General features: G+C 44.6%; 1 protein-coding gene across 1 annotated transcript in view; it reads left to right on the top strand.

Moving 5' to 3' along the window:
• Positions 1 to 26986, top strand: part of FER1L6 (fer-1 like family member 6) — a 140637-nt gene that overhangs the window by 80083 nt on the left and 33568 nt on the right. The window contains exons 24-36 of the mRNA XM_049633507.1: positions 894 to 1074; positions 3615 to 3841; positions 5507 to 5629; positions 6840 to 6879; positions 8054 to 8166; positions 9548 to 9679; positions 10576 to 10701; positions 14883 to 15010; positions 19077 to 19247; positions 21671 to 21831; positions 23625 to 23767; positions 26187 to 26275; positions 26762 to 26860. Coding sequence (XP_049489464.1) covers positions 894 to 1074; positions 3615 to 3841; positions 5507 to 5629; positions 6840 to 6879; positions 8054 to 8166; positions 9548 to 9679; positions 10576 to 10701; positions 14883 to 15010; positions 19077 to 19247; positions 21671 to 21831; positions 23625 to 23767; positions 26187 to 26275; positions 26762 to 26860 — 1733 coding nt within the window. The remainder of the gene's footprint in view (positions 1 to 893; positions 1075 to 3614; positions 3842 to 5506; positions 5630 to 6839; positions 6880 to 8053; positions 8167 to 9547; positions 9680 to 10575; positions 10702 to 14882; positions 15011 to 19076; positions 19248 to 21670; positions 21832 to 23624; positions 23768 to 26186; positions 26276 to 26761; positions 26861 to 26986) is intronic.

Genomic DNA, 26986 nt, shown 5'->3' with positions numbered 1-26986 from the left:
TCCCCTGGGAACTTGTTAGAAATGCCGATTCCCAGGCCCCGCCCCAGTACTGCTGAATCAAAACTGCCGGGGGCTGCGGCCCAGAGCCCCCTGGCTTAACGAGTTCTCCGGGTGATTCTGATGCGTGCTAAAGTTGGCGAACCACTGGCCTAGAAGCTTCCTTAATGAGACTTATTTTAGCAGTTGGATTTTTAAAAAATTATTTGTACGTAGCGTATCAGTGGCTTGCATGCAAACTTCTGTTTCTAAAGTGACGTTTTCTGACCCCTGCGCTTCTGTTTATGTCAATATTTCAACACACATTTTTGGGCTCTGATCTGGAACTAACTGTGAAGGTTTGCTTGGTGCGACCCAGTTAAGCTCCAACGGATGCATCTTCTAAATTAGTGGAGACTGGAATTGTGGAATGTGCACGGTGTTCACAAACCTTTCACTGTCAGGCCTCTGGGACCCCCAGGGGGGACAGAAGAGGGAGGGTGCTGGCCCGTCACCCTCAGCTCCATTTGTCATGCATCCACTTCTGTCTGTTTTCTTGGGCCTGGGTCAGTGTTCACTTGAGTTGAGAGTTCTGCTGGTAAATAATGACCAAACAGGCTTGAAAACTATTGCCATAAAGAGTTTGGCAGCCTGTGAATTTTGTAATTTACACCTGGAATGACTTGTTAGTGCCACATCCCTCTTATTATGGGTAATGATTCCCTGGCTTGGAAGGCAATGCTCTAGACTTCTGACTAGCTGCAGCGGTGACCTAGGGGGACAGAATGACAAGACAGGGACAGAGGGAAGATGGGTGCCTGGGTTGCTTTGGTTCGGTCCCTAAACAGGTCAGCAGGGTACCAACCGCTGGGCTCAGTGAAGCAGTGTCCCCACTTCACCCTGGCCTCTCCTCCCAGGAGCTGCCTGAGAATGAACTTCTGCACCCACCCCTCAGCATCTGCGTGGTGGACTGGAGGGCTTTCGGGAGGAGCACCCTGGTGGGCACCTACACCATCAACTGCTTGAAGCAGTTTTTGTGTAAATCCAAGGAGCCCCTGGCCCTCACCTCACAGGTGGACGGAACCCAAGCTGAGCAAGGTAGGAAGTGCCTTCTAGATTTTCTGGAGCTTCAGACTCCAAAGCCGTAGTGCCTGCAGGGTTCTGCTATGGGACCGCACGAAGAGGATGCCCCACGGTCAAGTCAAGCGGAGCTTTCTGAAGACTTTGCTCCCACAGTGCCCTCAGGTCCTTTAGCTGCCAGATTCCAACTCTAAGAATGACACCAGGGTCAGCTCCTCTAAGAGGGCTTCCACAAATATTACTCCAGCTCCCTCCCGCCTCTGCTCCCTGACATTTTTCTTTGCTTGCTGTTACTTTGATTTGTTCCATTTTGGATCTCAGGGGCAGAGTTGAGTTAACTGCACTTCTCTGTTCATGCTGTGCAGTCATCATTGGTCTGGTCCAAGCTTCTGTTTCTCTGTTTCATACCACTGCCCCCCTGTGCCTTATTCCACATCCCTTCTCCCAACCCCCTGCCCACCACAGGCCCCACACTGCCCCTCTTTGTAAAATTCCAGTCCATTTAATCGACGTATATAATATGATGCTATAATCTTCATTTGGTTTCGTACTCTTTTTGCTCAAAGCTATGCTTTAAAACCTATTCATGTTGCTGCGTGTACATTAGCTTGTTACCCCCACCTGCTGATCTACCCCACACTGCTTTTCCTTTCCCCTGAGATTGGACCCCTAGGCTACCTCCACCTCCCGACTTCCACAAATGATGCTGTTGTGAATAGTGAGTGCTGCCCAAGGGAGGATCCTGCAGGGGATTTTCTTTGGAATATACATCCATCCAGGAGTGAGATTACAGACTCACAGGGAATGTGCAGATGTAATTCCACCAAGTACTGCTAGAGGGCGCTCTAGAGAGCTGTGCTGGTCTACACCAGTCTACATTGCTACCATTCTGCACCTGGAGTACCATTTTCTTCTTCCCCAATACCACCTGCCGTTATCCAAATTTCTGAGTTTTTGTTTTGGTTTGGTTTGGTTTTTGCCCCTCTGCTGGGTATAAAGTAGTATCTCATTTTTATTTTAGCCTGATTGTCTCTTGATTACTACTGAATTTTACACATCTCTTCACATGCTTTTGCCGTCTTGATCTCCCTCCTGTGACTTGCGTGCTCACATCCCTGGCTCATGTTTTATGTGTTTTAAAAAACATTTGATTTTTTTGTATATTCTAGATGTTAATATCCTGTCGATTATATCTTCTCCTAGTCTGATAACTGCTAACCTGCCTGTGGTCTCCATCTTTGAATAGAAATTCTTAATTTTAGTGTAATCCTATCCGTCTGAATTTTTAACTTTACGTCTTGCTCTTTCAGAATTTTGTTAGAAAATGCTTTCTTAATTCTTGGTCACAAAAATGTTGTTTTGTATTTTCTTCTATTAGTGTTATGTTTTTAACTTTCACATTAGATCTTCAGTTATTTGTGTTTGTATATGGTTTAAGATAGGGATCCTGCTACAGTTCCCTCCATAGGAACATCATCCCCCCACCCCACCCCCAAGAGTATCCTGACTTTCCCCATTGTTTTGTGCTGTCAGCTTTTTCATGAATCAAGTAGCCATACATCCCTAGTCTATTTTTGAGCTTTTATTCTGTCCCACTGATCTTTCCAACTCTGTGCCCAGCACAGAGTAGATGCCCATTAAGTGTTTGTGGAATTGCATCTGCACTGAAAAGTTAGCAAATGGGGAAGAGAAACTCTGAAGGCCACACAGCCATAGAGGATCCCAGCTGGGAAATATTTCTAAGTACTGGATTCTACGGCACAAAATGGAGACAAGAGGACCCTTGGCAAGAAAGGACAGTGTTATGACCTTTGTATTGGATTGACAGTCCAGTTAAAAATCTCACAAAGTCCAGGAACCTACCCCTATGTCTTGACAAGCACATGTTCTCATGTGCCCAGAGTCAAGCTTGCAGTTAGGAGTTCACAGACCTCTGGAGCCTCCAAAGTTTCTTGGAGTTACCTGGCGCTGGGAAAAAACAATCCGTACAGAGGGTCTGTGTCCTAAACCTTGGTATGTATTTTCCTTATGACCACAGTTATTTAAAATTAGTCTGAAGGATCAATAGTGAGTACAGCCATAATCGATTCCTGATGCCTTACATCATGATCTCACTTATCCCCCAGTGAGATGGGTTGGGGTTTTTTTTCATCTTTTCTTTTTCATTTTTATTTATTTTTGAGAGAGAGAGAGAGAGACAGAGTGAGAGTAGGGGAGGGGCAAAGAGAGAGGGAGGCACAGAATCGGAAGCAGGCTCCAGGCTCTGCGTTGTTAGCACAGAGCCTGATGTGGGACTTGAACTCACAAACCCATGAGATCATGACCTGAGCTGAAGTCAGATGCTTAACTGACTGAGCCACCTAGGTGCCCCGGGTTGTTTTTTTTGTTTTTTTGTTTTTTGTTTTACTGTCATTTTATAAATAAGGAAAATGAGATTCAGAGATGTTATGAACTTGCCATATTTGAATCTAGATCTGTTTGATTCCCAGGAATGGGTCTCTGAAATGGCCACCCTGTTTAGCAGCCCAGTTTCCTGACCTGATGTATTTCCATTTCAGCTGCTTCAGATTCGCTGGTAGCTGCTGAGCCCTCTGGATCCCTCAGCTCCTCCCAGGAGCCGCCAACAGATCAGATCTATGTGGATGTTGAGCCTCCTCCCACCGTGGTACCTGACTCTGCCCAGATTCAACCAACCAGCATGGTTGACATCCCTGACTCATCTCCTATGCTTGAGCCTGAACCCAAACCTGCAGACGAGGAAGCACCAAAAGATGGCAAAGCTAAGGTCAGAACATAACCCCTCTTCGTATTTACAAGGCTTTGCACCGGAGACTTGATACGAATCCTCCCACCTGCCAGCTGTGTGACCAGGAGCAAGGAACTTCGTGTTTCTGAGCCTCAGTTTCCTCATCTGCAAAATGAGTATACTGATACCTACTTCACAGCATTGCTGTAGAGTCAGAGAAGTCAGTGTATATGAAATTCAAGTGCTAGTCAACTGTGGCAGTCATATTTAATTGAACAGAAACTGCTCTCAATTCATTAGCATGGAAAGACAATAGTTTCCTTCCTTATCTAGGCCTATTCCGCAAATATTTAGAACCTACTTTGTACAAGGACAAGTAAGACCAGAAAAAAAAAAGCTGAAGTCTCTGGAATCTAAAGAGAAATGAGACTCCTCATCCTCAGCTGAGTTTCTGGAAAGCAAGATTAAGAAATACACAAAGAGCCATAAAACAAGAATGTGATGAATCTTTCTAAGTCCTAAGTTTGAGTGCAAAATCCGGGTGTATCAACCAAATGAAGAAGGCAGTGGGTTTTTTTTTTAAGTTTTTAACATTTATTTAATTTTTGAGAGAGAGAGACAGACAGAGTGTGAGTAGGGGAGGGACTCAGAGAGAGAGGGAGACACAGAATCCAAAGCAGGCTCCAGGCTCTGAGCTGTCAGCACAGAGCCTGATGTGGGGCTCAAACCCATGAACCTTGAGATCATGACCTGAGCTAACGTCAGACACTTAACTGACTAAGTCACCCAGGATCCCCAAGAAGGAGGCAGTTTTAAGAAAGCTGAGGGATTGCCTGCCCAGCAAATGGTAAAGGCTGAAATGAAAAGCAGAGTAAGACAGATTCATGGATATTTGCTCAGGCTGTTCCTATCTTACCTATGTTCATTGTGACCCTCCAGGGAACCTCAAGGGGTTCTCTGCACCCCACCAGCATTGCACCTGCCACTTTATGTTGGAATCCCAGTTTAAGTGTGCATTGCCACCATAAAAGTGTGGGCCCTGCCAGGTCACAGATAATTTTTTAAAAAATCCTTGTGCCTCCTGTACTCGATAAAGTGCCTGGCACATTGAAGGTCCTCAAGAGATGTCTGAGAGCAAACAGATGATGAGCATGTGATGAGTCTGTCGTAGGACCACTGTCTTCTCCCCAAATGCCTCCTTTCTGCTGTTTACGTATCGTTGTCTCTCCTACACTGCCTTACTTATGTTGTTGGTATCACTGATTTGCACCATTCGAATTAGAAATCATGCTAAAGGGAAATTGTCTACATGATGTCACTTAATCCTCACAACAGTGAAGGAAGCAGGTATGAATGCCCCCTAGTTGAGGACACTGAGAATCTGAAAATTCATATTAACTGCTCGGCAGCTAATGCCTTTTCTGCCATAGCACACTATTAAGATCCCCAAATGTGGGGATAGTTTCTCACTCCCCTTGGGTCCCCAGAGCCAAGCACAATATCTCACATTTCTGTGTTTAAATAATAATAAATGTTTGCCGAATAAATGAGTGAATGTATGGGTGGGTGATGAAAGGGTCATTTACTGAAGTGGTACAGAGAGCTTCAGCCACAAAATCCGCCCATGCCTCCATCTGTTCTGTTCTTCAGGAAACCAGCCAGCCACCAGGCCTAACTAATAATCCATCCCTCATTCCTTGCCAGAATGTCAGGAAACCTACCCGAAGGTCAACCAAAAGGAGAAAGAGGACCATAGCGGATGAATCTGCTGAAAACGTCATTGACTGGTGGTCCAAATATTATGCCTCCCTGAAGAAAGCACAGAAGGTAGGGTCTCCCCTGGCTGTGACAGTCAAGGGATTTGATAAGAAAACACAGCACCCTCCACCCCCCTCAATTCCACATTATCCCCTTTTAGATTCCGCTATAGGTAGGGCCTTCTCAGGTGTGATGCTGTTAATTGCGGAAAGCTTCAAAGCCTGGAAGGACCAGGGATCCCGAATTGCAAAGTCTTCACCCTCTGGCCAGGGCTGACCCTCGGATGCAGGCTCTGTTGTCAGTGCTGGAAGGATGTTCAGTCTGGCGTAGCATCTGGAGATCTTCCCCCACGTCAGACTCATAAAGATCCAGCCACAAGCAAGGGGGTCTCTAGATAGATGGGCATAGCAATGGGGGCTTCAGGTGCATCCGGAGATACCCGGATCAGAGGGCCCCCCAGTCTCCAGCAGGATTCTAACGTCATATGGGAAGCTATCAAGAAGAGGCAGAGGACCTGGCCTTAGCGAATGGGAATAATCAGCAGGTTGCCAAAGCAGGGCCTCGTGCACGTGGAACAAGAAAGGGATTGAGTTATAAAGCAGGAGAACCACTGGAAAGTGGGTCAAGAGATTCAAGGGAAAGCCCAGTGGCCGAATTTGGTAAAACTTCTCATCCTCGAGTCAACAAGGAAAGGAAAATTAGTCATATGTATCATCACATTCAATTGAATAGAAACTCTTCTGATTCTTGCATTTGGAAAGCCCGTAGTGCCTTCAACTGGGACCTCCCATGAATACTGATGTGTAGTTAAATAAACAAACCAAATGGTGGTCCCTGCCTCCCAACTCCCTCCTGCTGCTGCACGACCACCTCTAGGGAGGGCTCAGCCCTCTCCCCTTGCTCTGCTAACCTCCCCTACCCCTGGGACAACCCCATGGCCTGGCATGACAGCAGGTAAGATCCATGGTGCAGACTGGATGATATTCCAGAGAGGTAGAAAAATAGGGGGAGAGAGGTAGTAGCTGAGAAGGGGCTGGGCACAGAAGACAAGAAAGTGTGCAGCTTGCTGGCTCTTTTCTTGGACACGGGGGCACCTCTTCCATAGGGCCGGCCATCTCGCTGTAGTCAGGTTCCAGGTCTGTCAGCGAGACTTCACTTGGGGACAGTGTGCATAGTCTTTTAGGATGGCATCTCTCAGAATGCAGAGGGGCTGTTTGCAGTCAGGATCCACACATGAGGCATGGCAGTGTCATAATCTTGTCTCCTTCTTCTCTCAAAGGAGAAGGAGAGCAATCCCACGGAGAAAAGAGGCAATGCAGGTAAGGTGCTGTCCTGCAGGTATGTGAGCGTGGAATCTCCCACTGGGGAGAGAAAATTTCTAAAAGGAAGCAGTGAGAAGCATGGTAGTTCTCTGCTCCCTCGTTTCCCAAGTGAGTAACAATCCCTGTATAAAGAACACTACTGTATAAAGGTCACGTAGCTAATTTGAGCTGGACTGGGACCAGGTCCCAGGGCTCCTGAACTCAGTTCAGTGCTGGAACCGCCCCTCTGGCTCCTGTCTTGATGTAGAAACAGCAGGGCAAAAGCAGGAGGAAGCTGGCGTGACAGGCCAGCACCGGTGTGGTGAGCTTTCATAGAGGCGACCTGGATTTTAGGTTCCCAACCCAGTTTATAAGGATCGGGTAGATCTGGCTTGGTAGAAATTCGGATGAAAGAGGCCGGGATTTGAAATGACCTACAAGGGTAGGCCTTGGCCTAAAATCAGTAGTGACAGCAAGTGGCCGGTGCTGTTTCAGGTGAGCTTGAGAGAAATAGGAAAACCAGAACCAGGCTCACTCGGTTCCTTGGGCCACTCCTAATTGGCAGATTTAATCCCAAGACCAGCCTCATGACATTAGCAATAGTATCTTCACTTTGCAGATGATGAACCAGAGGTTCAAAGAGGTTGAGGAGCCCGCTCAAGATTACATGGCTGGGAAATAGCAGAGCCAGGGGTCTGTGTCAGGCGGTCTTTTCCTTAGAGACTGCTCCTGGAAGATTCCTGAGTAATCTCTCTAACTACATTTGTGACTTGCTGCAAGACCCTTAGCATATCGAGCCTCAGGTTGCTGAACTAGTTGAATCTCAAGTCCCTAAGCAGATCTAAGAGGAAATACAACTAAAAGCTTTGGAGGCTGTCCAACTTGGGTCTGTTCTTAGCTAGTTGGATGACTGGGCAGCTTACTTACTTCCCTCTCTGTGCCTAGTTTAATGAATTCCTACATATACCAGGACAGGCCAGCACATTGCCTGGCCCCGGGGGGGATCTGATGTGCATCTGATGCATTGCTATGTGAGTGACATCTCCTCCCAATCCTGCAGCGAAATGTTGCTATTTCTTTTTGGAAACAAAAGTCATGACATACATGCCAGAACAAAGGGAAAGAGGGAGTTTGACTTTGTTCCTTCTCAACAGCCCTGAGAAGCCTAACAATTTCCATTAAATATCCACAGGGGTGAAACCAGACGAGGTGGTGGTGAATATAGAAGATGGGCCAAAGAAGAAGAAAGACAAAATGCTCAAGAAGAAACTCAAAGAAGAAATCCCCAACCTGGCGGTCTTGCAAGTGTGTGGACACAGCCCTCTTGGCCATGGATGGGGTGGGAGGCTCTGGAGGCGGGTTCTGTTATTGCGTCAGTCAATCCTAGTAATGCCTTTGTCTGAACTAACTTCCTTTGTCTTCATTATAATCATGGATGCAGAGAAATGAACCTTAACAAGCATGCAAGCCCAAACAATGGAGCTTGCTAATTTTCTGTTTTCCATGTCCTCATATTAAGAAGGGGCATAACTTATATTGGTTAACTTGGATCCAGCAAGGTAATTTGCAGTGGATGAGTTCCCCTTGGCTCAGCTCTCAGAGATGGACATTATCATGCTCAAAATATGATCAAAATAGCAGGACTTTTAACTCTCCCTACAGTCAGCTCTGTCAGACCAATCTTAACATTAGTCAGAGGCTATTAGCTAGAGGCATATTTATGAATATGAAAATTGGGAGCATTGAGGCTCCTGGTTGGCTCAGTCAGTTAAGCATCCAACTCTTGATTTTGGCTCAGGTCATGATCTCATGGTTCTTGGGGTCGAGCCCTGAATTGGACTCTTCACTGACAGCATGGAGCCTGCTTGGGATTCTCTCTCTCTCCCTCTTTCTCTGCTTTCCCCCTGCTCATGTGCATGTACACTCTCTCCCTCTTTATCTCAAAATACATAAGTAAACTTTAAAAAAAAAGAAAAAAAATTGGGAGTATGAAAATTACATATAACAAATTTGGATAAGTAATTTTGATAGGAAATTTGACTATGTGATTCAATTATATTACCAAACCTAAAACTCAACTTGATTTTGCATTTCTAAAGTGTATATACATAACTTCACACTTGAAAAATCCATGACTGTATGTATGGTAACAAAAACAAATATTCTGTCACCTTATGTGTAAAGAATTAGGTGCTTAATGAACATTTACTGATTTGAATGTCTTCAGAATATTAGTCTATGTCCAACAACCAAATGACATCAATTCACTATAAAAAAGTTTCTCATATTTATAGCCATATAAATTTTTTTTTAATTTTGGTGTAGCCACACTTGTTACAACTTCAAAGTTTATCCAAAAGGTTTTATAAATTTGCAAATATAAATTATAAAATTTATAATTTATAACATTAAAAATTTTTAATTTTTTTTTTAATTTTGGTGTAGCCACACTGTTGGAACTTCAAAGTTTATCCAAAAGGTTTTATAAATTTCAGAGTGGTAGCTAGTTCTAGGAGTGCTGACTCAATCATATTCCTTATCTTGCTAACAATAAATTAACAGTGGCTTGTTAGATTTTTCCAGTGGGTGTATATCAAGGCTGGTTTTGGAGAATCTTGGCATTTCTCATTTAATCAGTCCTGGGCCTTCCTTCCTCTGATCTCACTCTTCTCCCTTCTCCCTAAAGATATATGATGGTGACCTTGAGAGTGAATTCAACCATTTTGAAGACTGGGTGAAAACCTTTGAACTCTTCAGAGGCAAATCTACAGGGGATGACCATGGCCTCGATGGGGACCGGGTCATAGGGAAGTTTAAGGCAAGTTCTAAGTTAACTCTTTTATTTGGGTCTCCTGTCTGTAAAATGTCAGATACGACTCAGTTCTGTTAATGAAACTGCGGTGTGGGAAGTGTGTAAGAAAATCCCTTAGTCTTTTACACAAGACCCTTTCTAGAACTCAATAAGGCTTAGCCCTGTCTTTTGAGATATTTGGTTTGTGGCCAGGGAGATGAGTTGGAACTCAGTCTGATGGGATATAAGGAGATAGAGTTGTTACCTAAAAGGATCACTGAATTTTATTTTGCTTCTTCCACCCCTGACCTGCCCAATATATGATCTATACAGATCTACCAATTGGATAATTAAACCATCAAACAACACTAGCCCTTCATTCTGGCAGACTCCTGGTGGCAGTACCACAAAGCAGGGGTCGGCACTTACTCTGAACTGAGGTGTGCTGGGCCATGTGATGCAGGGCAGCACGTTGGAAATAGTGTAGGTACCGCAGTTCACCACTCTTCATAATCCTAGCTAGCTTCATGATCTTATACTTGACCTCCCTGAGCCTCAGTGGTGGCATCTGAAAATAGGAAATACTGCAGTCAGGCTTGAAGGAGGTGGTGGGAGAAAGTACGAGCTCAGTGCCCCTTTGTATAAGGTACTCAGCATCCTATCTGATGCTCCTGTTTATGTTCCTCACCTGACAATGTGAGGGGGGTGTCACTGCACCAATACCGATTCCCTGATGTCCCGTGAAGAAGCTCAGATACAAGCAGGTTACATGAGTTGCCTGAGGACACCCAGAGGCAAGGGTAATGCCAGCCCAGGTCATGCTGGGTCCCAGGCGATGCTCATTTTCCCAGCACTATGCCCTCGATGGCTTTTGATGGCCACATGACCGTCTTGTTTCACTGAGTCATGCTTTGCGGTTCCAGGGCTCCTTCTGCATCTACAAGAGCCCCACGGATTCCAGCATTGAGGACTGTGGGCAGCTGAGAATCCAGCAAGGGGTTCCTCCCAACCACCCGGTCAAAGTCCTGATCAGGGTGTACATTGTCGCGGTAAGCCACCCTTGTTTACTCTGAGGGACTGTCTTAATCTGCTCCAGCTGCCGTAACAAAATAGCACAGACTGGGTAACTTAAACAACAGACATTTATTTCCTCATGGATCTGGAGGCTGGAAGTCCATGATCAAGGTTGTCCATGATCAAGCCATAAGAGTTGGTTTCTGGTAAGGTGTCCCTTCCTGGCTCGTAAATGGCCACCTCCTTACTGTGTCCTCACATGGGTTTTCTTCTGTGCGCATGTATGCGCACACACACACACACACACACACATGCACACACAGCAAGGGTGAGTGAGTGAGCAAGAGAGTGTGAGAGAGAGAGAGACAGACAGACAGACAGACAGGGAAGGGGAGACCTGGTATCTCTTCCTCTTCTTATAAGGGCACTAGTCCTGTTGGATTTGGGCACCACCCTTATGACCTCATAGATCCTTAATTAGCTCCCTAAAGGCCCTATCTCCAAATACAGTCACATTAAGGGTTAGGGCTTCAACACAGCATTTTGAGAACACACACTGCAAACCATAACAGGGGTATGAAGTTTGGTTGGTAACATGCACATTTGCTGGCTTTTCACTTACGGAAGATACTTCCCGGGCAGGTAAGACAGCTCTGGGTGGCTTCATTTGCTCTCTGTGGTTGCCTGATAGCTGGAGAGAAAACCAAATTAAGGCTGGAACAGGAAGCTCACAGGCAAGAGAGCAGAACCAGGGCCGACCAGGGCAGCCGTCCCTGTGAAGTCCTCCCCCGTGGCGATGCCTCTCCACTGTTGCAGTGAGAAATTTCATTTCAAGTGTATTTGCAAGAAAAATATTGCTTCTGCTCTAGGCTTCTTGCTTTCTGATAACGAGAGCACTACACTTTTTTTTCTTTTTGTAAGTTTTTGTTTAAAGTCCAGTTAGTTAACATACAGTGTAATATTGTTTCAGGTGTACAATTTGGTGATTCAACACTTCCATACATCACGTGGTGCTCATCAGGACAAGTGCCCTCCTTAATCCCCATCCCCTCTTCCCCCCGTCCCCCCACCCGCCTCCCCTCTGGCAACCGGCAGTTTTGTCTCTACAGTTAAGAGTCTGTTTCTTGATTGAGAGCACTACACTTTGATTATGAAACTTTTTGACCTGATTGCCTGGAAGCTTGGGGCCAGATCTAATGTTCAATCAAAGCAAATCTCTGCTGAGCCTTTGTGGCTCATGTATTTGTTTTCATCTCCTGCCCTTGGAGTTGATTTTCATAATCTTATTTGATTGCAGTAGTCTTATTTTATACCAAGTCCTTGCTTAAATTGCCTACACCCTTTTTTAGAAACACAAATGAAGCATAAAACAAAGATAAATTATTTGCTAATACTCAGGGAAAATGAAAATGTTGCCTTTCCGTGATGCGGTCTCCATGTGTCCTCTGCAGCACCATGTGTCTGGCATGTTCTAATCATCAAGGATGTGGTGATCAAAACAAAACAAAACAAAACAAAACAGGGTCTCTGCCCTCAAGGAAGTGACAATCTAGTTGGAAAGATTAGAAGTACTTATAAAGAATCATTGGCAGTTCTGGGTCATCTATATTAAACACCCACCCATAGGATAGTTTAGACTACCTTTTCAACATTTTGTTCAGGAGGTCACTTATGGCATGGGAGAGATCATTAATATGCATTCCTCAGGAAACAGACCCTGTGTTCAAATAACTTTGAGAAATAGTGCACATAATAATTTTTCCCTTTCCCAACCCCTGAGATTTCCCATAATAATTTTTCCCTTTCCCAACAAAGCCCATTAGCACATTCAAGGTATGAGAGAATTCCAGAAGGAAAGAAGCCTATTTAACTATTGAATATTTAGCAGCATTTCCTAAACTTCTTACCCCACACCTTTATTCCCCCCTCTGCAGAAGATCCCACAGAACTATGGTTCTCTGGAACGTATTTTGGGGAATCCAGAAATAGAGGGTAGGAACAGTAGGAAGGAGAGGGAGAAATATCTTGGACCACAGAGATTGGAGAGGATTATTATTTATTTGCTCATTCGGCAGATATCCACAGCACGCATTTCATGTGTCTGGTATCCTATAGACAAAGGCCAGGAGTACGGATGAGGCTCCTGCTCAGGAAGCAGCATGGGGGTGGGAGGGTGTGGGCTGGAGGACGGGCGGGGCTTGGACAAATGGAGAGTAAGTCGGTGGTGGCCCTGGTTGCAGAGAAGATAGATTCCCTGCAATTAGGGACAGTCAGTGAGTTTCACTGGCAGTGCTAGTAACCGTGATTGTGTGATTTGCTCTCTCACGCTAAGATTTAATCAACGAACTAAATAATAAGTTAATTTCGTTTAATAAAACATCCAAAAATGTAAAAAATAATACGACTTAAAAGTTACATTGAAAAAGAAATCAAATCTCCTCACCTCTGCAATTCTATGCCCAGAAATAACTTACTTTTCTTATGAATATGTAAACACATCCAGATCTATAGTTGACCCTTGCACAACATAGTGGTGAGGGGTGTCAGCCCCTCTTAGTGGAAAATCCATGTATAACTTTTGACCCCCCCAAATTTACCTCCTAATAGCCCACTGTTGACCGGAAGCCTTCCTGATTACATAGACAGTCAATTAACATGTATTGTGTATATCATTTGTATTATATACTGTATTCTTACAGTAAAGTAGGTGAAGTGTCTCACTCTTGGTTTCAGCTCAGGTCATGGTCTCACGGTTCGTGAGTTCGAGCCCCGCGTTGGGCTCTGTGCTGACAGTGTGGAGCCTGCTTGGGATTCTCTCACTCCCTCTCTCTCTGCCCTCCCCCACTCATGCTGTCTCTCTCTCTCTCTCTCTCAAAATAAATAAATAAACATTTAAAAAAATCATAAGGAATAGAAAATACATTTACAGTATTATGCTGTATTTATTGAAAAAAAACCTATGTGTAAGTGGACCTGCACAGTTTAAACCCATGTTTTTAAGAATCAACTGTATTTATACTAGTCTATAGCTACATCCAAGTATTTACTTAACAGAGTCTTGCTTCGTGCATTACATACTAATCTCTCTCTTTTTTTTTTAAGTATCACCTGGATATTTTCCAGATCAGTACATACAGGTGTTCCTCTTTTTTGTAGTAACCACCTAGTGTTTTCTTGAATTAATGTAGTATCCGTTTATTCATCCTTTCAACAAATCCTAAGACCCTGTTCTAGGTCCTGGAGATAATATAATGAATGCGATAGACCGTGCTCTTGCCCTGATGGAGATTACATACCAGCCAGGGGTGGTGTGGGGATGAAGACAGCATAAAAAATCAACAGAGGAACGGATAAATGAGATGAATGTCGGAGATAACTGCTACGTAAAGAATTAAAATTCGGTGATGTGACGAGAGCAAGTGAGGAAAGGGGTGTTTTGGATTGAGTTTCTCCCTAAGTAATTGACACACGGGTTGTTTACAAATGTGGCTCTTAAACAGTGCCCAAATGAACATCCTGGAAAATAGAGCTTTGTGTGCTTATACATTCCATCTGTAGGCCAGAGTCCTAAAAATAGGATCGTTTCTCACTCAGCTCTCATCTCTGCAGAATTTCTCCATTTTATCACTCCTCTCCAGCCCCCTCGCCGGGTCTTCCCTTACAAAGCATTTCCCTGTGGTGAGTTAAGGCCCAGCTTGTCTGGAAGCAGACCTCACTCTGAGAAACAGACCATCACTCACCTGGCCAGTGCTAAATGCAGGCCTGATGGAGTCATGGATTCAGAGCCCATCAGTTGTGGGGTGAGCCTTTAGGTGCCCCCTTCCCCATGATTTTACGGATAGATGCCCAAGATCACTAAGACATGGGATCAGAACTCAAAGTCATGCCTTCTGGCTCCTGTCCAGCTTGGTGCTCGTTACTCTGTCAAGTGCTACTTTCCACTGGGGAGATGACTCTAGGGAAAGTTCGACTTGAGAAAAGCTGATAAGTTTTCTTTCAGCGGCAGAATGGAGAGGCTAAAGCGGTGGTTCTTAACCTTGGCTGCATACTAGAATCATCTAGAGAGCTTCTAAAAGTCCCAAAGCTCAAGGCCGATTAAATTAGAATCTGCGGATGGAACGCGGGCATCCATATTTTTTAAAACTCCCAGGTGATCTGAGTGTGCAGGCAATGTTGAGAACCACTGGGCCACAAGGGTTCTCTTTCTCCTCTCCAGGCATTTAATCTCAGCCCAGCTGATCCGGACGGCAAAGCAGATCCCTACATTGTGATCAAGCTTGGCCAAACAGAAATCAAAGACCGGGACAAATACATCCCCAAACAACTGAACCCAGTATTTGGAAGGTCAGTGGCTATCTGGGTCGTGATGTGCCGTCCTGTGTGCATTTGCTCCTGCTGTGTTTCTGTGGGGGGACTGCTGTGTATGTTGTGTGTCTGAGTGAATGTGGCAAGAGGTTAAGAGCTGACCTCTGCCTTTGGTAACAGCCAATCAAACCTAACCTTAGTGGAGAAGGGCCAGATTCTTTCCTTGGTCCCTTTAGGAATTTGGTTATGCCCATAGTTTTCCAAGAATGGTTTTCCTAGATCTCAAATTTAAGAGGCACCTTGAATGGTCATCAGATTCAGCCTCCTTCCTTTGGACAGAGAGATTTCCTTTTTACAAAAGGCAAGTGCAGCCCAGAAAGGTTTAGAAACTTATTCAAGTTCACACAGCTCATGAGTAGGGGAGAAGGGGCCACACCTTTGGTCTTTTGTCTCCTATCAAAAGGATTTTCCATCCTATAATTTTGCAGCTCGTTTGAGGTGACCCCTGAAGTAAACCAATTGAACTGTGTCCTCTGCTTGTGTTTTGCTTTCCTTCGAAGTGTTACAACAGGCGTTGCATTTGTGCACGTTCAGGTGGATGAGGTGTTCTCCGGTTCACAGCAACCCTACTGCCCCTGTTTGTCTTCTAACAGGAGGCGGCACATGTTTGTGTTCTCTCCTTGGGTTTGTGGACCTGCTACCTATGGAGTCAGGTAGATGTGGGTTACGTTCTGCCACGTATAGGCTGTGTAACTTTATGCAGGAGACTTAACCTCTCTGATCCCAGATTTTCGATCAAACACTAATAATGACACTTGACTCCCAGTGACCTTTAAATGATTAAACATACAGCACGTTGTCCCCACTAGCACATAGTTGATACTCAGAACACATTTGCTTCCTTCCTCTCCCCCGTGATAATCATTTTAGCAATGGATTCGTCCTAACTTTATTCAATTTCTCTTTTTCTTGCATAACAAGGAGCGTGAGATGAACTCTCCATCAGCCTCATTTAGGTTCATTTACACTTTGGTGATCACAGTGGGCGCTCTGACATTTGATCAGAACCAACCTTTTAACACTTTATTGCTCTGGAGGAAATGAAGCAATAAATGATCTTGCCTGTTCCCATTAATGAGAATGAGTAAAACAGTGGTGCCAGGGAAACTTGCCCTTGCTTCCCTGATGCAGAGATGACCTTTATTATTGCCTTCCTTTTCTGTAACTAGCACTTCATTTCCCAGGTCCTTTGTAGTCACTTTTTATTAGCTGCTTCAGTGCCATGAATTAGACTGGTTTCATGACCCCCGTTTATGGCTGTGGTAAACAAAAGAAGAGGATGATGGAATATTCCCTCCAGCCTCTGGCACGGTGGTACCTCTTCTGGAAGCCCTCCATGCATAGATGTTTTGTTGGATGCGTTTCTCATTGTTACTCAGGGGCAGAATTTGCTGGCTCAGTCCTGAGTGTTCCAGCAGGCAAAGTAGAGGGCCCCTGTGCCTGACCTGGGGTCTGGGGAATCCCTCTTTGCGACCTCACTGAATGAGGATGTCACAGGCTCCACCCCGTGATGCCCCCGGCACCTTGCCTGCTTTCCTTTCCTTCATAGTCTCTGACATACCTTGATATGCTTCTGTGTTTTTTGGCTGTCGCTCATTTCCCCACAAGAGGGTAAGCTCCATGTGAGCAGGGACTTGGTCTAGTCTTTTCAATGCTGCATCCCTAGGACCTACAACAGAGCAGATAAATGCTCAGCAAGTATTTGTAGAAAGAATGCATGAATGAATGAACAGATGGATGGATGAACCTTCAGTTTCCAGTCGGATTTAATGGGCCCTGCCACTCTGCATCATCCTGAGGTGGTGCATGTCCACAGACTTTGGCATTTCCTCATTTTCTTAACTCACAGTGCCTGGCACACAGTGAGTGCATAATAAACGTCAAATGAACAAATGAATACATAAAAGAATGGATGAATGGGACATCTTTCCTCTGAAGCTTAGAGGTACTGAAATGTTTCAATAAGGCTCCATTTTTACCCATTTCATGATGCTTTCCCTCTCTCTTTTTTTTTAAGTCATTTCTATACCCAACGTGGGTCTCAAACTCACAACCCTGAGATCAAGAGTCGCATGCTCCTCTGACTGAGCCAGCCAGGTGTCCCAAGGCCTCCTCATTTCTCAACCGCCGTTATATTTAGAGGTAGTATCTCATTGACACACAAGTTGATATAAGCCTAGCTTTTCCCCCAGTGACTGGAAGTCCAACCATGGTGAGCTATTTTGGGTAGCTCTTTTAATGACACTCCAGTGAAAAGTCAGGAGAGGTTAATCTATGAACACTCCACTTGGGAAGACGGACCAAAGCAACTGGGTCTCCTGTCATGGTTGCCAGGGTAGTTAACCACTTAACAAGTCTTCCTTGCTGGTAGCAGCTGTGTGACAGCCAGCCCCAGAGATAGTGGCTGGAGACTTCCTTGTGAGACACGTCCAGAATATCAAGTATAGTTGGGAATCGACATCTTGGAGCCCCAGGCAATGCTGTGCCTTCCAGTGGAAGACACGTGGGTTTCTTCCCCGAACAGCCCTATCTCTAGACCTGCCGAGTCTGTTACAGTCAGTGGAGCTGTGGTGTTTTTGCTTCTTTCTCTCGGGAGAGGGTTAATTGGCTCAAGGCTGTGCTAGGATTGCAGTGGCTGCCACAGTGGAGGGTGAAAGCCAGGGCTAAGTGGGTCTGACCGCAAGGCAGCAGCCCAGACAGGCCTGCGGACGTGGAAGGAAGTAACGGGGCCTTCCGTTCTCCCTTCCTCCCCTTCTCCTCTTGGCCCCTCGCTCACAGACCAGCCCACCCTACCTGTCCCAGGGCAGCCAGAGTTAGAAACAGCTGGAGAACACTGGTGCGTCCTTGACTGTGCTTTCGAGAAGACACTTCGCCAAATCCACTCAAAACGTATTTCTTAATTATCTCCTCTAATGCTCAGCAGCATGGATAACACATTGTCCCAGGAAACCCCACAGCACTGTTTTTCCTTTCAGCACCTTGCATTGGTGTGGCATCAGGGAATGAGCTTAGAGCTAGGGGTCAGGGAGCTGGCACTGATCCTAGTTTGACCTGATTAATGGTCAGGTGCAGGCAAGTCACTTATGTTCTCTGGGTGTCAATTTCCTTATCTGTAAAGTGAAGAGGTTGGATATGCTGATCCCTGAGATCCCTTCCAGTTCAGAGGAACATTCAATTGTGTGCTCTCTGCAGGAAAAGCAAGGGCTTCAGCAGTGCAGCTGAAGGAGGCAGGTAGGTCTCTGTTGTCGAGGGGCTCAGAATTTTCCAGAGATGGCTTTGTAGTCCTGCAATTCTGTTTTTGGGATTTTCCATCTTCAGAGGGGTTTTCATTTAAAACAAACTCAGCTGACGTTCCCTGACAAAGGAACAATGAAGGGGAAAGGGAATGGCAATGATTGGGGACCAGTTGAATACCTGGACGCTAAATGTGTGGTTTGTGTGAACAATATCACATGTAACGACCATGCTATATTGCAAAGAAGACATATTGATCCCCACTTACACGTAAGGAGGCTGAGAGGGATGAAATAACTTTCCCAAAGTTTTAAACCTGAGAAGTTGCAGATTCGAATCCAGAGTTAGAAGTTAGGGGACACTTGGGTGGCTCAGTCGTTTGAACTTCTAACTCTTGATCTCCATTCGGGTCTTGATCTCAGGTTTGTGAGTTCAAGCCCCACGATGGGCTCCCCGCTGGGCATGGAGCCTACTTTAAAAAAAAAAAAAGAAAAAAAAAACATTGGAAGCCAGTTCTGTTCAAGAGCAAACACTCCAGATTTCTCACACCCATCTTGCCGTCACCCTGGATGATTGCAGGGTGCAGCCCATGGAAGGGGAGACTATGGGCTACTGGAAACTGACCACAGAATTGGAAATTGATCGAGTCTCAATGAAACGCTAAACCAAATAAATACCTGCTAAGTATTCGTTGAGTTGCTGAGTGTTGAGCGAGTTCTTATGAACCACAGGCTAGCTAAAAGCAGAGCTGGCAGACGCTCCCTGTGTTGCCAGATGTTGTTGACTCCTAATGCCTTTACTTGGACCACAGGTCATTTGAGATCCAGGCCATGTTCCCAAAGGAGTCCCTGCTCTCCATCCTCATCTACGACCATGACATGATCGGGACAGATGACCTCATTGGCGAGACCCGGATCGACCTGGAGAACCGCTTCTACAGCAGACATCGAGCCATCTGTGGCTTGCAGAGCCAGTACGAGATGTAGGTTCTTCCTGCGGGGAGCTGGGAGGTGGGGGCGTGGGGGGGGGCACTGCTGGCGTTCATCAGCCGTGCCTCACACTGGCCTGCTCTGGGAAGGCCAGCTGGAATGTGCCAGAGGGGTTCCATGTCAGCAGGGCTGGTTGGGGAAATGGTTCACTGAACTCCAGTGTTGGGGCTGGGGAGGCAGTGCTGATTTAGAACCCAGGGCAGGGTCTTCAAGAGTCAAGAGCTAAATTATACACGTTCACTCAATTGGCCGGGCCCAGTGGGCAGACTTTCCTGGCGAAGACTGATGTTAGGAGAATTATTAGCAGAATACAAATACCCAAATCCCAGTTAATTATAATGAACTCTCCTGAGTGCTTAGGATATGGCAGACACTACACCTCATTCAGTTCTCTCAAGCCCGTGAGGTGCTATCCCTGCCTTACAAAGAGGGAGGAGTGGACCCAGCTCTCACTCTTTACGATGATTTTGAATTCTGCTTCATTTCAAAGTATAGGCTATCAGCTCTGTATTTCTTTAAGTGTGTTTTATCTGTTATCTCCAGAAAAAATAAAAATCTTACGAATGTCAGCCAGGAAAATATAAAAACATTCATTAGATTTCCGTGGCGTAATTTTAGAAATAGTTTTCTTGAATGTAAAATAACATGTACTCATTGCAGAAAATCGAGGAAATACAGAAAAGTACAAAGTTATGCTCAAACTATTCCACCCAGACATAACTTATATAAAAAAAAGTCTGCAGTATTTCCTTTCAGGATTTTTCCTATGCCATTTTCCCCCAAAGTTGGCCTCATACTATCTATCCATGTCATTTTGTAAGCTGCTTGTTGTCACCTACTCTTGTGAGCATTAGTGACACTAATTTAGTGTCACTAAGTATTTTTTGAAATCATTATTTCGATAGCCTAGAAATCCAGGTCAGTTTTCGGGACTCTGGTGAATGTATAACACACACACCCCCGCCCCCGCCCTGGGGTGTTTACACATCCAAAGTACCTGAGAAGGTGCCGTTCAGAGAATGGTTGGCTCTTCTCGCTCTGAAGTCAGGGGAGGAAGCCACAGGCCAGTGTGGTGTCTTCTGTTCAGAAGAATTTCCTGATGGCAGAACTAACAGAGAGCAGGGTAGTTTAGTCAAGGGAGTTACAACCTTCGTTCGGTACATTTTTAAAAATAGGGGCGCCTGGGTGGCTCAGTCAGTTGAGCATCTGACTCTTGATTTCGGCTCAGGTCATGAGCTCATGATTTGTGGGTTGGAGCTCCACATGGGGCTCCGTGCTGGCAGCATGGAGCCTGCTTAGGATTCTTTCTCTCTCTCTCTCTGCCCCCTCCCCACTCATGCCTGTGCTCTCTTTCTCAGAAGAAATAAACTTACCACAAATAGATGAGAGCCCCCCCAAGAGCACCCCCAAACAAAAACAAACAAGAGCACCTGTTTCTGGGGAGGCCTGTGTATGTATGGCTCTGGGCATGGCTTGGATGAAGTTTTCAGGATCCTTATACCTCTGGCACAATGTAGGAAAACTGCTTTATAGTTATGTTTTGATTTATTTAAATACTTAAGTTTCATTCTGATGGATCCTGTGTCCCAGTGAGCAGAGAAGTCAAGCTCGTCTTGGTCATGGCTCGTAGGGAGCATTTCATTGCGAGTTAATATTTTTTAACCAAACAGCTGGTGTTTAAGGGAAGAAGGGGTTGGGAAGATTGAGAAACTAACCACCAGGAAAATCCCTGATTAGAGAAACAGCACATCGACTCGCTACCTGTGACATGAGCCTCCACTAGGATTTTGGTGGGGGAAGAGGGGGAGAAAGGAGCAAAGAAATTGAAGGGATGAGCTAGGCTTTCCTTTTAGAAGAAGTAGTCAAATGGCACTTCTGCAAGGGACAGGACGAAAGCAGAACTTCATGCCAAGAAACCCATAGGGACAGAGAGCAGATGGCTGGCTGCCAATGGCTGAGGAGAGGCAGGGATTAAGGAGCAACCACTTAGTGGGTACAGGTGTTCTTTTGGGGTGATGAAAAGTTTTTGAAACTGGACAGTGGTTGCACAACATTATGAATGTACTGATGCCACTGAGTTGGTCAATTTTGTGTTCTGTGAATTTCCCCTCAATTTTTTTAAGGTACATTGCTAAAACAAAAACAAAAACAAAACCAAAACCAAGAACTACCTTAGTGGACTTTTATGTCAAGCTACTCAGAAGTCCTGCCTTTCATACAAGCATGCAGATGCTGAGGTATTGACCACCAAAGAGAGAAAACAAAACAAAACACATTAGCCCCAAGTGTGTGGAGCAGCAAGAAATCGGAAGGAAACCACGGATCCTACTTCGGTGGTCCTTTTACTGGATACCTTGAGGGTATCCTCCCAGGGGAGGGCAGGCCTCACCCTATCCATACTTCTTCCTCTTTTCAGAGAAGGATACAATGCCTGGAGAGACACCTCCAAACCCACCGAGATCCTCACGAAGCTCTGCAAAGACAATAAACTGGATGGACCCTACTTTCGCCCTGGGAAAATACAGATAGGAAACCAGGTCTTTTCTGGAAAAACAGTCTTCACGGAGGAGGACACTGGTAACTCCCACGGTGTAGCCTGCTGATGTTGCTTTTCTTTTAAAAAGCCTGCTCCGGTGGTATTTCTGGCTGGGGACTGCAGTCATCTATTGTAAAGTAATTCATGCTCGTGGTAGAAAATCACTCCTAACCCTCAAATTCAGAAATAAGCATGCTGCATGCTGGTGTTATGACAATTCTCCTTCGTTCCTTGAACTATTATTTATAATATTCCCTTTTAAGGCTGTGTCCTTTATTTACATTGTGTCCATTTTTTTCTTTTTTAGACAATGCTACCATGAACTTCCTCATACATATTTTTGCACACTTCTGATATTTTTATAGCACGTATCACCTAAATAGGAGTGTTGCGTTGGAAGGTTAGGCAGTAACCTCAAAATAAATATTATATAAGGTAAATCACTGGACACGATCCAAATTACCCTCACACATATTATACCAGCAACTCTCTTATTTCGCTACCAAGAAGCAGATTTTCCGTATAACATAGTGGGACATACCAGGAAGATCCCAGGGAGGCTTTCTTAAATTTTGGACGAGAAAAGAAAAGCCACGTTTACTTTAACGACGCAGAACAATTCTTGTAATGCCGTTCCAGTCCATTTGATGCAAATCCATAGGTGCCAGGCTACATACCTGCAAAACCTAGGTTCAGAGCGTCCGATGCAGAGAACCCAATTAAGGACGTATTTCCGGATCTTTTCACACTGTTATGTTGATCCCACCACTTTGATGCCAACATTTCTTTTCACCTTGTTATTTTGACTTCAGAAACTTCTGGAAAGTTTTTGCAGGCAGAGTACTTGACATTTGAATAGTGTGTTAATAACATATTAATGAATTTTTGTTGAGAAAAATATTTTTTCACAATATACTCTATTAAAGCCAATTTCGTTCCTTGGTCCATATTCTACATTTCACGATGAAACCATGTTTTTGCCTGCCAGAAATCTGAAAGGATGTTCATCAAATCTGTACTCGGCTGATTAAACTTTATGACAAAAGATTTAGTTCATTGATTATGTGTTCATTCCCATCAACTTTTACTGATTGTAATTATTGCTGTTATGAGATCTGCCTGTGTGTGTGGCCTTTTTCTAAAACCAAGCTCAACTTCCAGATGTCAAGTTAGGCCATTCTGAACTTTACCAAAACAATTTGATTTTTTTCCAACAATTTTTGTGTTATTTTTGCAAGTACCTTTTCTACCAGTAGTTTTTATTACGTATTGCCTTCTTTGATAAGACGACAGAGCAGAGAACCTTTCCTATGAGCAGGTGTGTTGCTAGAAAGGAGCAACAATGAGGAAAGACAAGACCTCCATGCACACATATTGTGTGATTTCACCGCCTTGTACAGGGTCACCCTGATTCACCAGGCCCTCTCACACTATGGCATTAGCAAACAATCTTAAATCTCCAGGAAATATACCCTTTCCAGTGTCTTGAAGCCAAGCTTGTAGTTCATAGACTCTAGAGAAATCTGATTCAAGGGGCAAATGGAGCCCTGGACTCTGAGACCTTGACTGCTCTCTGGTCTTCTTCTCAACCCATCTCACTTCCCATTCTCTAAACCTCCTGTCTCTTTCCCTTCCCATCCCTTCACTCCACCCCTACCTCTTTCCATTCTCTTTTTGTCCTTGTTCTCTTTTGCTCGTTTGCTCTCTCCCTGTGCCTCAATATATTTATTTAACCTTTAAGGAAGAGTTTAAAAGTGCACCCGACAGCCCATCACTGTTCCATTGCAAGCACTTATGGCTGACAACTGTCTTTATTTCTTTTTCTTCCATGCAGATGAGACGGTGGAGTCTTACGAGCACCTGGCCCTCAGCGTTTTACATTCTTGGGAGGATATACCAGAGGTTGGGTGTAGGCTGGTTCCTGAGCACATAGAAACTCGGCCGCTGTACCACAAGGATAAGCCAGGAACGGAGCAGGTAGTGGCCAAGGCAGTTCTGGCCCCAACTGGAGTGTTCATCCCCAAGGGATAGGGCTTCATCCCTAAAAGTTAATCTTATGTGCCCTAGAATAATGGTTCTCAACCAGGGACAATTTTGCCTCCCTGCCCTAAACATTTAGCAATGTCTGGAAATATTTTTGGTTGTCTCATGTGGGTGGGGGTACTATTGGCATCTAGTGGGTAGAGGTCAGAGATGCGACTAGACATCCCATGGTGCACGGACGGCCTTCTGCAACAAAGAATTATTCAGCCCAAAATGTCAATAATGTTGAGGGTGAGAAGTTCTGCCCTAAAGCCAGAGTTGGATTTTAGTGCTTTTTGCTTTTTTAATGGATCTGATTATCAAACTCTGGAAAGAATGCTGATATTTGAGAAGCCAAAACCCGTCTGATACACCCAAGACCTTGTCCAGAATCTATCGGTAACTTCACAGTTCACTAGTTTTCCCAGAGAAGGAATAGCTGGTGACTTGTTTTGAAGAACTGGCAAGAGGAAGTGTGTGGAAAAAATAACCAGAGATCTGGGTTATGAGTGAGAAGGGAAGAGAAGATCAACTTTATTAAGAGCCTTCTTAATATGTACATATTAATCATAGGTACATAATTAATATGTACTTATGTACTAAGCCCTTTACATAAAATCTCACCTAATTAGGATGACCATAGAATTGTTTATCCAAATGATGACCATTTTCAGAGTGAAAGAGGCCACCAGGGACACCACCAGGATTTTCCTAGACAAGTAGGGGCATGTGGACCACCTTACTCTTACTCCTTAAGCAGCCTCATGATGTACTTATTATGATCCTTACTTTTAAGATGAAGACATTGAGGTTCAGAGAGTTTAAGTAACTTGCTCAAGGTTAATCGGCAGCTAAGTAGTAGAGCTGGGGTTTTACCCAGGCAGTTTGAGTTATAGTCCTGTCCCAGCCCTGGACTCACTCACCGTGTCACTTGGTCAAAACATACAAGCTTGACTCTAATGGAGCAGGAACACCCACACTGCTATTTCAGTGGTGTTGGGGTGTAGCACTAGTGACAGCACGTGTGGGAGAGTGCCTTGAAAAGATAAGCTCTTATCACATGTGGAAGCCTATGATTGTTTCCTGAAATTTACTACCAGATATTTAAAATCTTTTGGTTACTGGTATCTTTTATTTTACTATGTGGCTTTTTGGTTACAAGTGAATGTTGATATCTCTTTAGGATTGTAATCCTTCGTTAATTGGTCCTTCTCTTCCCAAATGCTCTTTGCTGACATTGTCCCTTCCCCAGGAAAGCTCTTGTCTTTTCTAGCCAAAGCCTCTCCTTCACCTAAATCCTATAAATCCTCCCTGCTCTGTTGGAAGCCTGCCTTCCTTTCTTCCTTCCCTTCCTTCCTTCCTTCTTTCCTTCCTTCCCTCCCTCTCTCCCTCCTTCTTCCTTCCTTCCTTCCTTCTTTCTTTCCTTTATTCTCTTTCTTTCTTTCCTTCCTTCCTTCCTTCCTTACCTTCCTTCCTTCCTTCCTTCCTTCCTTCCTTCCTTCCTTCCCTTCTTTCTTTCCCTTCTTTCCCTTCCTTTTTTCTTATAAAATCTCCCCTGACCATCCCAGTCCTTATTGGTCACTCACCTTCTTGCCTGAGCTGATGGAGTGCTTAGAATGTATACAACAGAGCTGACCATTGAATCCACTGCACCTTCTTCCCACATGGGCTCTCGGATCCCTTGCAACAGGGTAAATTCTGACGCATGGAGTCCAAAGCAAGGGATGGGAGGCCTTATTCTGCCACTAGTTAGCCACAGGATTCATATCATTTGACTTCCCTGAGTCTTAGTTGTTTTGTTTTAATGTGTCACACGGGCATGTGGCAGGGTAAGCAGTAATGGAGATAATGATGTTAAGGCACATTGGAAACAATGAAGCATGATCCTTCTGACAGATAGTATTATCTTTTTAGTCCTTAGGAGTTTATAGAAAAAGCAGAGTCTCTGGAGTCAACAGACAAAGGTTGAATCCAGACTCTGCTACATATTGTCTGTGTAAGTATGGGCAAGATGTGTTCTCATCTGCCAAGTAGGAATAATAACATCTACCCACTGAGGATATTGGGAGAATTGATGTAATGTTTATCAAATACACAGCACTGTGTCTACCACATTGTAGGTGCTCAATAAGGGTTAGCTTATCCTTTACCTTCTTCTTAACATATGCTCTAATTCTTAATAGAAATGTAAGTCCTGTCTTTGTCAACAAATATTCTAAACGTGTATAATATGAATAATATCCATATGGCATGATAAGATATGATATGATATATAGCTAATATCCATTTCTAGTAAAGGGATATGTTAAAACCATGAAGTCAGTTGCCCATGCAGTATCCCCACCAGAGTTAAAGGAGATCTTTTCTTAAAAAGGGCCGCCTGCAGATGTGGGTGGACATGTTTCCCAAAGATATGCCTCAACCTGGACCTCCAGTTGACATCTCGCCAAGGCAACCGAAAGGGTAAGTCATCTGCAGCCCTACATTCAGGGGAAGAGACCATGGTGGCAGACTAAAAGACCATGACATTTGATCAATTACATTGATTCTTGCATTGTAACATCGGTTACATTGATCAGTTGGCACCTGATAATCACATCTCATTCCCATCTGGCCATTTACAGCAGGGGCAAGTGATAGTAATGGTAACAGTGGTGATGATTAAAATGGTGGCCCCTGTTTTACGTAGGGGCTACGGAGCTTCAATATTCTGCAACATTCTGAAAAACATCAGCTAATGGAAGGAATTTCTGCTCAGAGAACTTCATGTCCTTGGTGATTCAAGCTGGGACACTTGGTTTTGATGGAACCAAGACCTTAAGTGTTGATATTTTTGAACTTGGTAATGTTGAGGAAGTCTATAGACTCACAGGAATTCCAGAATCCCATAGACACCAGCTGGTTCAGCTTTCAAGGTCTTCAGCCTAATGCTGCCTTCCCTTATCCCAGGTATGAATTGAGGGTAACCATCTGGAACACTGAAGATGTCATTTTAGAGGATGAGAATATCTTCACAGGACAAAAGTCAAGTGATATTTATGTTAAAGGGTAAGTTCATCAACAAACTCCATGCCCCCTTTTCTTCCCCTCCTTCCTCCTTTAACCCCTAACTGAACCTATGCCTCCTGGAAGATACTCCTCCCACCTCCCATAGAAGGAGTTCATCTTACTCAC

The sequence above is a fragment of the Panthera uncia genome, chromosome F2, assembly GCF_023721935.1.
Source record: "Panthera uncia isolate 11264 chromosome F2, Puncia_PCG_1.0, whole genome shotgun sequence".
In the NCBI taxonomy this organism is placed as follows: domain Eukaryota; kingdom Metazoa; phylum Chordata; class Mammalia; order Carnivora; family Felidae; genus Panthera; species Panthera uncia.
Note: the sequence above shows the minus strand (reverse complement) of the source record. Positions and strands in the feature narration are given on the sequence as shown.